Here is a 14,451-nt window from a genome sequence, read left to right as displayed (position 1 = left end):
CAAAAAGGGTTGAATTGACTGAAATTTCAAAAATCTTCTTCTCAAGACCCAGATATGGTAGAATCAAATACTCTTCATAGATGGAAGGGTCTTAAGGTGCTTTACCAAATTTGTGAATTTCATGACCCTTGGGTCTCACGTTTCCCTCTGGGGAGGGGGTAAACTTTACTATAGTTTACATAGGGAAATCACATTTTGGACTAACATTTGTTTAATTGCCATTGGAAGTAATTCAATTTGGGTTAGAATTATCAGTATTGGATAGCAGTTTGATGGTATGCACATATCAGCCCTGACTGGTTAATAATGGCAAATGATACTTTGAATATTACATGTTGATAACTTGATTGGAATTATAACCCTAAGGTGACAGTTTGATACTTTGTAAATTTTGAGCCATCCCTAACCCCAGGGCTGTAGGGTGGGGCCCAATGGAGTCTGTGTGCTAAAATAAAAGTTCTTCATTTTCCTTGTTTAGAATCAGAGGTGCTAGTTTCAAATACTTTTCAGTCTTAAATCTGCATGCTAGATATTGAATAAGGTGGTTTTATTGTTTTTTGTCACTTTGAATAATATTTCTGTTCATGTTAAAAACAAAAATCAACTCTGTATAAATATATCAGGTGACCGTTAAGGCCCATGGGCCTCTTGTTGTGTTACTTAATCAATTTTATAAATTTTAGCATTTCTGACAAAAAATCCCTGATTTACATTTTTGATATGTTTGTCATGGTTTTAAGTGCCAGACCCATATTTCCCTGAAGTCATACATAATGTCAGCAATTATCCCTATTTATATTTGGGTGAAAGGAGCCATATTTCCCAAAAATCGTTGTACCATAACGTTAATGGGTATAATGTACGTCAGCATTCGGCCTTATTTAGCCACAAGTAGGGAATGTACCTATGTCAAACATCCAATGACTTTGTACACTTCTGTTATAGACTGACCCAATTACTGGTTAGCATATGACCCAATTACTGGTTAGCATAACGATAAGTCAATTAATTTTTACAGAGAATGCTTTTTATGAATTATACAGTTTCGGATTATACATTTACTGGTTGGAATTTAAATTGGTTATAGTGAGAACAGTACACTATATATTTACATAGAGATAATGTTGCTAAACCTGTCCTTAAGCTGATGGCATTGTGATATACTTTGCCCCGATATTTGCCACCTTTTACAAAATTCCTTTAAGTTTGTAAATTTTGCATACATGATTTTTTCATTCACCTTTATTTGTCTTTGACAATTATTCTCCCTCATCCAATTTCAGCTAAAGAAAAACTAAACCTGTCTTTACCTAGCAAAGGAAAAATAAACCTGTCTTTATCTAGCCAGGGAAAAATTAAACCTGTCTTTACTTACCTAAAACCTAACCCTGTTTGTATCTACCTACGGAAAAATAAACCTATCTTTATCTACCTAGGGAAAAAATAACATTTCTTTACTTACCTAAAACCTAACCCTGTTTGTATCTACCTAGGGAAAAATAAACCTATCTTTACCTACCTAGGGAAAAATAAACCTGTCCTTACTTACCTAGGGAAATCTATCGTAATACCAATATGTGATGATGGAAAAATAAACCAAAATAAAAATAAACCAGAGAAAAAATGAACATATCCTTACCAGAGCTTGATATTCACTCTCCTTATTAGGACATATATACTCAGAGCTTGATATTCACTCTCCTTGTTAGGACAGATATACACAGAGCTTGATATTCACTCTCCTTGGTAGGACAGATATACACAGAGCTTGCTATTCACTCTCCTTGGTAGGACAGATATACACAGAGCTTGATATACACACTACTTGTTAGGACTGATATCCACTCTCCTTCTTAGGACAGATATACTCAGAGCTTGATATTCACTCTCCTTGTTAGGACAGATATACACAGAACTTGATATTCACTCTCCTTGTTAGGACAGATAAACACAGAGCTTGATATTCACTCTCCTTGTTAGGACAGATATACACAGAGCTTGATATTCACTCTAATTGTTAGGACAGATCTATACAGAGCTTGATATTCACTCTCCTTGTTAGGATAGATCTACACAGAGCGTGATATTCACTCTAATTGTTAGGACAGATATATACAGAGCTTGATATTCACTCTCCTTGGTAGGACAGATATACACAGAGCTTGATATTCACTCTAATTGTTAGGACAGATATACACAGAACCTGATATTCACTCTCCTTGTTAGGACAGATATACACAGAGCTTGAAATTCACTCTCCTTGTTAGGATAGATCTACACAGAGCTTGATATTCACTCTAATTGTTAGGACAGATAAACACAGAGCTTGATATTCATTCTCCTTGTTAGGACAGATCTACACAGAGATTGATATTCACTCTCCTTGTTAGGACAGACATACACAGAGCTTGATATTCACTCTCCTTGTAAACAGATAACTAAAGTTCTATTGAAAATTTGTAGGACAGAATGCAGATTTGAATCTGATAATGTTTTTGTCTAAAACCTGTCCACAAAAGCTTGCTATGCTACAGTGATCTTCTACATAATCAAATTGTCATTTAATTTCGTTTAAAGGAAACTTCATATGTATTTTTATACATACTATTTGCCAAGCTGAATAGGGCAATGTCTTATTGCATATTCAAAATTCAATGCATCTATAAATACACTAAATGTTTCTTAAAGTGGTTGAGGAAAAACTCGTTAGTCTACCGTACCTGTGTGTAATTGTTATATCAGGTTCAGGTTTTCGTGTGATCTAGAGTTTCTAATTCCCAGGGGTGTCTCCACAACCTGCCGGTTCCTGGTGGGATCTGATGTCCTTCAAGGGTGTACATACATGTAAACCGTTCAAATGTCAGGGACTTTTTGAATGAAAAAAATTGTTGACTTTTTCGTGATTGTGCCAAAATTATGAGAATTTTCCTCTTTTTTTTTTATGAAAATGATGACTTTTAGGTCGATTATTATCTCTAACCTCAGACTGTGAAATTAGACACATACATCATTACATATATAGTTACAAACTTAATGAAGTACCATTTATCACACTTCCCAATATGTTTCTACATGTAAATAGCAAGGGTGATCAGTTTACCTGACCTTTAAACTATGGTCAACAAACAGGCTGTATTAATGGAAGTACCATGCTTGTCCTCAACCCTTTCACCCCTAGGTAACTTGAGTAGACTCATACATTCATCTGGAAGAGTCCATGATGGTCTAAAGTGGTGAAAGGGTTAAGTTTGATAGAGAAACAAATAAAACACTTTCTGGAGTTTTGTTATGATTTATTTTTCCCGATAAAAAGTTTAAGATGAAAAAAATTTGGCTGTCTATCCTCTTAAGGATCCTTTCCTATCATATAAACTTACTTTTAGATCTCTTACGCACACACAAACTTACTCTACCATCCTTATTTTGCAAATAAAGTCATCCAGGGCGGTGGGTGCCACCTCGTAAACCTGCCTGGCGGAGGCTGTATGTATAAAGGGACACATTCGAACCTGTAAATTGTTGTGTTTGATGACTTGGGGAACTGATACAAAGTTTCTACATACATATCTCTGATTTACCAGGAACCAAAGCGCTATACATTTCTTCTAAGTACTCTAAATTCAAAAGTAAAATAGAATTGTTGATTAATTTCTATGACAATCCAGCTTAAAACAGATAGAGCACTGACCACCCTGTACATTTGTATAATCCATATCCATTTTGTGTTTTACAGTTCCCAGCCTGGAAGTGAGACAAGTGCGGAGAGGTGATTGATGTCATTGCCTTATTGTACATAGACTCACCATTCCGATCCCTCCCCAACCTGAAGTGACCATTGGTCAGTGGTCATTACCTGTGGAAAACCTAGCAGTCAAAAGAGTGACCAGCTGGTGTTCAACAGACCTAGTCACAAACTGACCACTGTCCAATCAGGGACAGCAACTGGTAACCTTTTCAGGGGAAGAAACTCCATGGATTCAGGGGGAATAAACCCACTAATGATTCTCAGAGTATGATACCTACAAATCAGCGACAAAGCATCTGGTATCCATACATTGATTATGGTACCTCCATGGAGTATAATGTATAAAAGTACTCTGCCATGGGTAACTTCTGGACCTATACAATTGTTTGGCTGGATTCCCTTCAGGATAAGGAAAGGTAATTCCAGATGATTTGAGTAAGTGGAACATTGTGGAAATGTTACAGATAACAGTGCTGAATGCCATGTATTGACCTCTCTGTTGATTCTGCTGGAAGGCGGACATGTTGATATTTCAATATAAGTGTTGAAATATTCAAGGATTCTATGATTTCTGGATCAACAGGATTGCAAATATTTAGTGAAATATTCTGCGAGAATGAAAGCATTGACATCTACTCGACTGTGTTCATCAGTGTTGTCAAATAAATCTGCCAAACGTCGGGAATAAGTGACCGTTCTGTAAGATGTTCAGTGAACCTAAGGAATTTAAATTAAAATCGGGTGAAAGAGAAGAGATTTTCTGTGAATTGACGGAGAAAATTTGAATGCAAGAGAAATCTTTCTGTGGCATGTTTGTAGACTTTTGTACAGTACATGTAATACTATTATTATACATGTAAGATGTGTCTGTAAGGGAGAAACTACAACCAACTGTAAATGAATTAAGTTGATAAATAGTAGTTATTGTCAAGACTGTAGTGCTGGGAACCACTTGTGTTTCAAGTGCTCAACTTCTGTATTTACTCATAAAAGAAATTTGTGAAAATATCACATTTGAAAAGTTATAGAAGTGATGTATTTGCCACAGAGTGTCAAAACACAAATGTCATCATGGCCAAATGCATATAGCATAACCTGTGTACATTTTGTGGATGCCAGCAAACGTGTGTAAATAATTAGCAAATATCCTTCGATCATTTCATACTTGAGAATGTGAAGCGTTGTTATATTTGTTACATTGCAAGGGTTTTTTAGATAAAGAAATTAAAGTTCATACAAATAATTATTGTTAATACTCCAATTGTACAGGTTTATATACGATTCAGATAGTGGAAATGTACAGCCAATTACAGTAATATCTGTTTGACTCATTAGCTAGCTGTAATCTTCAGGGTTTTATATAAAAGTGCATCATTTCATTGCTACCATCATTATCCTCACACCAGGACAGTTAGTGTTTAGTTTATGATTTATCACATATAGACCTACTTCATACATCATCCATCATCATTGAAAATAATTATTTTTTGCATCAATTATAAAACTACGTTTCAGTAGGTATGCAGTGACAGATGTAGTAGTTTCATTATATATAACACTTTATAAACATTACAGCCATAACGGTATAACTTTCCCCCAAGTATCTATATATATGTCAAATTTTCCTTAACACAATTATAACTTATATCCTGCATTTTCAAACTTCTTAAACTCTTACCAAACTGAGTCCACTTTCATAATGTCAGTTACTTAACACAATTGTAACGTCACCCGCAACACTGTGTTGCGGGTTAAAAATTCTTTTAAACTGTTGCAACATTTCCAGGGTAGATGCTGGAAATGTTGTAAAGAGTTAAAAAGAATTTTAACATTTTAACAGCTAGATACAAAAACTGATTTTTCAGAAACATCGACAGCAAAATATTTTCTTTTTCTTTTTCGGACAACGTTGTTTCCAAATTTTGTCCACTTGGTAAAATGTGTCAATTTTAAAGCTAAGATCGATGTGTATCTTCATTTACAGTTCATTCCTAGTACCAGGTGACCTGAATTATTCAAAACTTTGTAAGTTTTTTTTATTAAAGTAAATGTATAAAGATAAGATCTGTTATATATAATTTGCACTAGAAACATTGTAAAAACACAACTACACAACCTTACAACCTTTGTTGATCCTGACAAGGGTTTGATCAGTTCACCTTTAGGGAAATGCTTGTCAGTCTTCCCGTTTTGGACAGAGGATCCCAATTTTTCACTTTCGAAAACAGTAGATCTGCCTTTATCTTGCTTTTATGCGCACAGATTCACTTTCATGAAAATTGGTAAGATTGGCAGGTATGTAACTATTAAAAAAATTCCATCGTGTAGCAGACTTAAAAATTGGTTTATATTGTTGAATTATTGTTCAAGTTATTCTAAAAAAGTGAGAGTACTGACTTCAAAGTTAAAATATTAACGAGATGTTTACAACTTTACAACAAACAATAAATTATCCTTGTGATGGAATCAGGTAAAAAAGTTGTGGATGCACTTGTGTGTAGGTGGACACTGTTAACAGACGATGACGATGTGTATTTCTGAAACATCGTTATTGATGCATTCGACACTTAAACACTCTTAAATCTTCTTAAAGATCACAAAATTAATTGCAATGTATAGTTGTTAAACGTGAAAATCAGGTTTAAGACTCTGTATCATGGCTTTCTGATACATGTATTTTTGTTCACATTTGTCAAAACTTTGGTCAGGGAGAATTCTGTGACCCTGACAAACTGGTGAACGTTAAATGTTCAACAACACATCATACTGTGTCAAATGATTGCAACTTTTTACATTTCCATAATTTTACATAAACTTGGTAGAATGTTTAGCTGTAAGGAAAATATAATCTCACATTATGAAAATCTGTGATAAGTTCTATGCAATTGATATTAACTTGCCATTGATATGCCCGGGTAGCAATAGCTATGCTTTTGTCCGATTATGTTTGTAAACTGGCACGAGCTGGCCATGGGTGGACAAGGGCCAACTTGATGGAGTGACCCAGTTTGTGACAAGCTGTGACAAGCACAAATGTCCATAATAAAAAATAAAAAATTGTAACAAAAAGTTAAATTAAATAAAAATGCATTTGGTTGTTAAAAGACTTAAGAATAAAAAAAAACGGAAAAAATATTAAAACTAGATGGCATGTGCATACATCAGGAAAACTTGCAATTTTTACAGCTGTGAAATAAGCATGTAATTTGTTAAAAAAAACAAGGATAGCAGCCAAGATGTTCATCCAAAGTGTCCTTTGAGTCTTGTCTTCCATAATATTATTACGGTTCATACCATGTAGTGTCAGAAATAAAATTAAATCAAATAGAAATGCTGCTTTTTCACAAAAATTACCCCGGAGGCCCCACCCCCTAGTTTCAGATTAAGTTACACGTTTATAACATATTTAACATTGTGACATTTTCTCCTTAAGCCACAGTATGTGCTTTGTCTATCACCAGATATACTTAATACCCTCGTAAGTTTTTGTGTCACCTACGACGGATGTCGGAAAGACACATAGATGCTGCTTTTCCGATGGCGACAGTGGCGTCAACAATGTTAAGGTTTTGCGTTTAGCTCTGTTTCTGACAAAGCTACACCAACAAAACCTCGATCATAGATGTAACATGGGTAGTGGAGCCTACTGCACTAAAAATATTTCATTGACTTCTGCATTTTTTTGGTAAAAACCTCAAATTTCTGGACTTTGGTTTTGCGTTTAGCTCTTGCATATTAGGCTCTTTCTGACAAAGTATAAGAGCTAGACCAACCAAACCTCAATCATACTTGTATCATGGGTAGCAGAGCCTACTACTCTAAAAACATTTTATGGATTTCTGCACTTTTTCGGATAAAAACCTGAAATTTGTTATGATTTTGCGTTTAGGTCGGTTTCCTTATGTACTTGGGTCATACACTGTAGGTGTATCATAGCTGAATGCACTACACTCTTTCCTAACATTTCATGGATTTCCCCCATTTTGGGTGGAAAACCCTCACATTTGTGGACTCAAATTTAGGGCTTTTTAGCAATTTCAGAAACCACTTATAACATTATGTCAAATGCTTATTATATTGACAAAGCGGGACAGGCGACACATATAATTACGCGTAATTCTTGTTATAACTAGTTATACACATATGGATACTTAATACATTACCCTCGGAAACTTCCGTCTCGTAAGATTTTGTATGGTTTGGAAGGTTTCATATTATGGGAATACTTTTGAAATATAATTTCTTTAGTCTGCAGTTCATCATCAATTGAAAACTTAATTGAGGGGATTTAACTGATGAAAATGATATGATCCATGAAAAGAAATGTGTTTTAGTGCTGCATATTAATTGAGCAATAATTATTGAGCTGATAATTGCTAAAATAAGATAATAGTTAAATCAGTTTCCCAAAATCTGTTTTTTGTAATGGTTCTATTGGTCTATGTCAATCTAAATTTTTGATATAGTATACCCATTTTAACTCGCATATATAAAAATGAGTCCAAAACCTACAATTATTTTTGTTTTCCTTGAAATTGTGAACACACTGAGAAATAAAGGACCCAGACTTGATGAGTACAAGTTAAAAAGTGATAAAGTGTAATAATCGAACATTCCTCATAATTTGTCATATTGACAGAAAAATTATTTCTTTGTTTCGACTGTATGATAACATTATTTTTTATATTTGTTCTTATGATTTAAAAAAAATATTTGTATTTATATAAAACAATACCTAATGTTACTGTGTTTGTTGTTTCTTTTTATACCGGGTTTTACAATGATTACTTCACATTTACGTGAAAATATGACTCAATTTCACAATGAAAATAATTCACATTGATCAGTGAAAAATAAATAAAAAATTGACACTGTAAATAGGATAATATGGTTATTTCACATTTAAAACTGAATCGTGATTATTTCATAGTGAACATGATTATGGTACTTAAGTTAGATATTTCATTCATTATCATTCAGATGAAATTAAAATCTGTAATATTTAATCTGAACTTTCCACTCTCTGGTGTCAAAAACCGCGTATTTTTGCACTTTTTAGCTCACATGGTTCTTCGGACCATGGTGAGCATAATTATGCCATACCGCAGCGTCTGTCCGTCCGTCAACTTTTCCTCTAAAACGCTACTATAGTCCTGAACGGCCAAGTAGATTTTGACTAAATTTGGTCTGGAGCATCCTTAGGCCAAGGGGACTCAATTTTGTATAAACGGTGGGTCTGGCCCCCCTGGGGGCTGAGGGGCGGGGCCCAAAAGGGGAAATAAAGCAAATTCTTTAAAAGCCCTTCTTCTTCTGTAGGAATGAAAGGATTTGTTCCATATTTGGTCTGAAGCATCCTTGGGTGAAGGGGAACCAATTTTGTATAAACCGTGGGTCTGGCCCCCAGGGGCCTGAGGGGAGGGGCCCAAGAGGGGAAACATAGTAAATTGTTCTTTAAAATCCTTCTTCTTCTGTAGGAATGAAAGGATTTGGTCCATATTTGGTGTAGAGCACTTGCGTAAAGGGGAACCAATTTTGTATAAATGGTGGGTCTGGCCACTCCTGGGGGCTGAGCCCAACAAGGGAAACATAGCAAATTATTCTTTAAAATCCTTCTTCTTCTGTAGGAATGAAAGGATTTGGTCCATATTTGGTGTGTTGCTAGCATCCTTGGGTAAAGGGGAACCAATTTTGTATAAACGGTGGGTGTGGCCTCCCTTGGACCTGAGGGGCGGGGCCCAATAGGGGAAATAGAGGTAAACCTTTAAAATCCTTCTTCTACCATAGGGATTAAGGGATTTTATCCTAATTTAGTCTGAATCATCCTTGGGCCAAGGGGACTCAATTTTTGTATAAGCAGTGGGTGTGGTCTCCCAGGGGACAGAAGGGCAGGGCCCAATAGGAGAAATAGAGGTAAAACCTTTAAAATCCTTCTTCTACCGTAGGGATTAAGGGATTTTATCCTTATTTAGTCTGGAGCTTCCTTATGCCAAGGGGACTCAATTTTGTATAAACGGTGGGTATGACCCCCCTAGGGGCATAGGGGTGGGGCTCTGTTTGAAGTTTGTTCTCGCTATATCTCAAATACTGGATGGATCACACAGCACCTACTATGGAGTGCTATATCTTTACTTAATACCAATTATTTTAAACATATTCAGGTGAGTGATACAGGCCCTCTGGGACTCTTGTTTAAAAATTAAATTGGAAATTGGATATTACTTGACACTGGTTTTCATATTTTTGTCATCATTCTGTGCTCTGTCTTATTTAGATAAGGTACACTGGTGATGTGTTTGTCTGCCCAGCAGGTATACAGATCATCCCTACATGTGTGGCCGTTCCAGCATCTAAGTTCCTTCGCTGTGGCCAATTAACTCGATGATTCATTGATTATGAAGTTCTCCATTTATATCCACACAGGAGATTTATCACACGATATAAACAAACATATACACAGAATTTATACATACCCTATAAAGCTGTGTGAATCATGTGAGCGTCGACCTAGATAGAGGTTTTGTGTGTCGCACCGATCCTCAAAGGTATAAACCAGGAAAGCTTGTTCACATTAGGCCGATTCATGGGCGCAACAGCAGCTTCTTTGTGCCCCGCCACAGGGGGGGGGGGGGGACTTGGTTCTCCCGGAGCAAGGACTTGAGAATGGACAATATACAGTCCATATAGTAGAACCTTGTTTATCTATATTCAAGTGTTACAGGAGTCACTTTATGGAGAAAAAACTTGCATGATGTTGACATTTTCCTTCCTTTTTATTGATATTTTCTGTTATACAGATAGCTGTTTCCTAAGTACAAGATAAGACCACAAGGTTCCACCAGGTGACAAACGTAATCAAAGTACTGAAAGTACTGAAAGCTAAGGCAAAAGATATATATATTATTTTTGGAATGGAGAACAAAATATAGACGAAGTTCCCATCATATTGTACAGAAGGATTTACTGTTAATTTGTTATGAATCAAAGTTTTATGTAAAAGTGCACCACTGTGAAGTTATTCTTCTTGTGTGTACAGTATATCTTTATAGGTTTGTCAGAAGAGTGGTACCAAGTTTCCTCTAGAATATATCATTTTAAACCTTTGGATAATTAATTTGCATAGGAATTTGGAATTGCTTCCCTTTGTCCATACAATGTATTTCATAGAATATTAAAAACTGAAACTGGCATTTACCCCTTTGATCAATACCTGATTATTTTAAACCATTGAATATATTATGCACAGATTGTGAACATCTTTGAACTTTGCCTTTGTTGTTGAATAAGATATCAACCCTTGCCTCATCTGACAAAGTTACTTGGCATAAAACCATTGACCAATCAGAGTACAGTATGCTAATTAATTAGGCATGGATTTCACTCAACTTTGGACTTATCGTCTAAGTTTGTATATTGATCAATATATATTCAAGCAAGTTATCTTGTAAAGTGTGCACATCGACCAGGGTTGGCATGCTTTTTAATACGTGTGAATTTTGTTCAAGTTTCAATTTTGCATCAGTCAGTGTATATTGTTACAGAACAATATTTATAAGGATGTTTACTTGCCGAAACTAAATTGTGGATAAGCAAGTGGATTACTGCTACCCATAAATTTACAAGTCTCTCAATAATTTTGAAAAACTTTTAAATAAAGTGTTTTACATATTCACTGCAGTGAAAAGGTCTCTTCTTATGAAAAATGGAACTATTTTGAATCTGTGTTCCCATGAACAAATAATATAAAAAGCACTCTAATTCAATATGATACATTGTTGTATGTTTCAATATTGAATAAGATAAACAAAATATAAACATACATACTCACACACACACACAAGATTAGGAGAGTTACATTATTTTCCCTCTATTTCCATTGCATAAATTCTTCACAAAGAAAACAACAACTTTATAGCATATGTTCAGCTTTATCATCTTCATAGGCTAGCATTTGAAATAAGATGCACATATTAATTTCAAATACATTTCAAAAGAGTACTGCAAATGTACCAGCTAGAACACATACTATGTTATTACAGTTGTCATGATTGTTGGTTTCAGAACTGATAGCATTGTGCAACAAATGTTGACAACAGGACTTATTGAAAGTTGAGGTTGCTTGTGTATATGCAAACAGGTAGTGCATGATTTAATGTTGAGAATGATGGATCAAGGTTTATAAAATTTGGTTTGAATACTTAGTTAGGAATGCACTGACAATTTCTCTGTCACATGTACATGAACAGGTTGTGAAGCTGTAGCCTTCACCTTGACTGAATGAAATTGACCTTAAAACTGTCTTGAACAATTGATGTATGAAATTTAGAAATGAAGTTTCAAGAAATATGGTTGAAAACTTAAGAAATAATTGCTTTCATTGACATTGATACAATCTTGTGTGCTATCCCTCTCATATATCACACAAGATTTAATATCAAATGTTGGACACAGTAAAATCGAGCGAAGTTAACAAATATCAAGTTACATATTATAACTTTTATTTTATTTTATTGATATTGATCATAAGCATTGTTAAAAGTACAATGTATACCAGGGATCTTACATTTCTTTTACTACTTAACATTTGCGTTGACTTTTAATTCATTGGACAAAAACTAAAAGGAAGCCATGACCAGTATTTCTATCTTTAAAAACATACTTTTAATTTTTTTTCCAATTTGCTCCCACCACCCATAGTGTTATATTGATCAAAACAAACGTTGTTTCCAACATTTGTGCCCTTAGTCAGTAGTGGGTGTTCAATCACATTCATCAGGGTTTCAGCATCAAGTAGGGGCTGTTCAATCACATTCATCAGGCTTTCAGCATCAATATTCACAGATTCAATCTGTTCCAAGTAAAGATCACTGACTTCTCCATTAAGGAAAAGTTTGCGAGGAAAGCATTTGAACTACATTTGAACTATTCGCTGATGGAAGGATCTGTGGACTCGGCTTTCATGTGTCTGAGAGAAAATGATTTAGTCAGAGGTTCCTCCTCTATAAAGTAACTGACAGATTTCAAAATGTCATGTCACTGTTGGTATAGTTCTTGCAGCCTTTTGAAAAAGTTCATGAAGTCCTCAAAGGTATGAGAGAGTTGGTACAGTTCCTATTTCTCATCCTCCTTTCTCCCATCAATAACCATCCCTGTCTGTTGTAATATTGATTGCTTTCCCCCCCTAAAATAGAACATAGTTACCATATAATTTCTGCACCAGCAATAATGTTTAGAGATGATATTCAAACAAATAGGAGGCATAGCAATATGAGCTTGTATAGTGAGAAATAAGGCATTAAAGCTGAGGAGTTCATTAAAATGTTTCAAAAACATTTCAATAAGTCAATCTCTTTGGTAGCAGAACTAAATATAAACAAAATGTACATTAAATTCAACTTATAACAGCACATCATATGGGGGCTTAAGACATCTAATTCCTTAGGTGGTAAAACATGTGTACATAAAAAGGTACCAGTAAAAACAAAACAAAATTAGTTTAAACACACGCACTTAGATATTCACGGTTTTCATTAATACAAAAGATGAAGCAGAACATCACTCTCCCCTGGTTGTTTCCATAAAGAAGAAATTAACCAGGAAACATGGAGATGTCCATTGCACTCCTTTATTTTGCTTACAATGTGCAAATGTGCCTACTATGTGCTAATAAGCTTTCCATGTTATGGTTTTGTTTTTTATGTGCTGTATGCAAATGTTCTAAATGTGCTTAAATTACCATGTGCTGATGTGCTTACCGTGTTCAATGTGCCTATTAAGTGCTTTCCAAGTGATAAACTCTTTTTCTGAGCTTACAGTATACTACATGTACATACATGTTTTTATTTTATTTTTCCATGTTGTAATATTTTGGTCTCTGTTATTATACTCATGTTTTGTCTTTGTAGCTTATGTTGTATGTTTTGCAAAATGGACGTAAAATATATATTTTTGTATCTTGTACGTGCTCAAGGATTTTATCTGTAGTTTTTGGGACTATATATAGAAAAACTTTACCCCAGTATGAGGAATTGTTTTACACATTTATCATAAAACAAGTTATGTTCAGATTTCAGACAGAAGATACTCTAAAATTGTACAACTCAGAAAAGGTTGAAAAATATTTATAGTTCATTTTTTTCTGCTTAGAAATATTTAATCTCTAAATTACAAATGATAACTGTTTTAACAGGTCTAGTTTCCGAATTGGAAACCAAACCCTGTCTGACCTATAAATGATCATTATATAAGGCCAATTAAAAGTTTAAAACAAATATTGAGTTTATGCTAACCCCACAGATACTGGACACACTAATAGTAATATGATGTGTATAAACTATGATATATTATACACACTATACTTATTGGTGTGTTCGACACCAGTGTGGTTAACCAGACTTATCTCAGATTTGTGTTCTACAATACCCTTAAGTTTTTATATGCACTGTTAAAGTCAGAACTCCTGCTCTATATTAGCGCAGTAAAGATATTTTTCAAATTAACAATAAAATGCCTAGCTAATACATACCTACCCTATTTTTTTCTGATAGTAGAAACACAAGTAATTTGTTTGGCCTAATGTTTCTGTCATTTCATAATATTTAGAACTACTATACTTGTTTAAGTTTCCAAAACATCAAGTAGTATAACAATTGAAACTTCAATGAAAGCCAACATCACAATGAATCTAATAATACAATGTTTATAACATG

General features: G+C 34.6%; 1 protein-coding gene across 4 annotated transcripts in view; it reads left to right on the top strand.

Moving 5' to 3' along the window:
• The window catches only part of LOC110462053 (uncharacterized protein DDB_G0284459-like), an 80,661-nt gene extending 73,062 nt beyond the window's left edge, over positions 1–7,599 (top strand). For all 4 annotated transcript variants that reach the window (XM_021515830.1, XM_021515833.1, XM_021515831.1 and 1 more), the window contains exon 4: positions 3,734–7,599. In XM_021515830.1, the coding sequence (XP_021371505.1) occupies positions 3,734–3,770 (37 nt within the window). In that variant the 3' untranslated portion in view covers positions 3,771–7,599. The remainder of the gene's footprint in view (positions 1–3,733) is intronic.
• Positions 7,600–14,451: the final 6,852 nt, after the last annotated feature.

Source organism: Mizuhopecten yessoensis, unplaced genomic scaffold (genome assembly GCF_002113885.1).
Source record: "Mizuhopecten yessoensis strain PY_sf001 unplaced genomic scaffold, ASM211388v2 scaffold10741, whole genome shotgun sequence".
In the NCBI taxonomy this organism is placed as follows: Eukaryota; Metazoa; Mollusca; class Bivalvia; order Pectinida; family Pectinidae; genus Mizuhopecten; species Mizuhopecten yessoensis.
The sequence above is the reverse complement of the archived record's forward strand: the minus strand, read 5'-3'. Positions and strand labels throughout refer to the sequence as shown.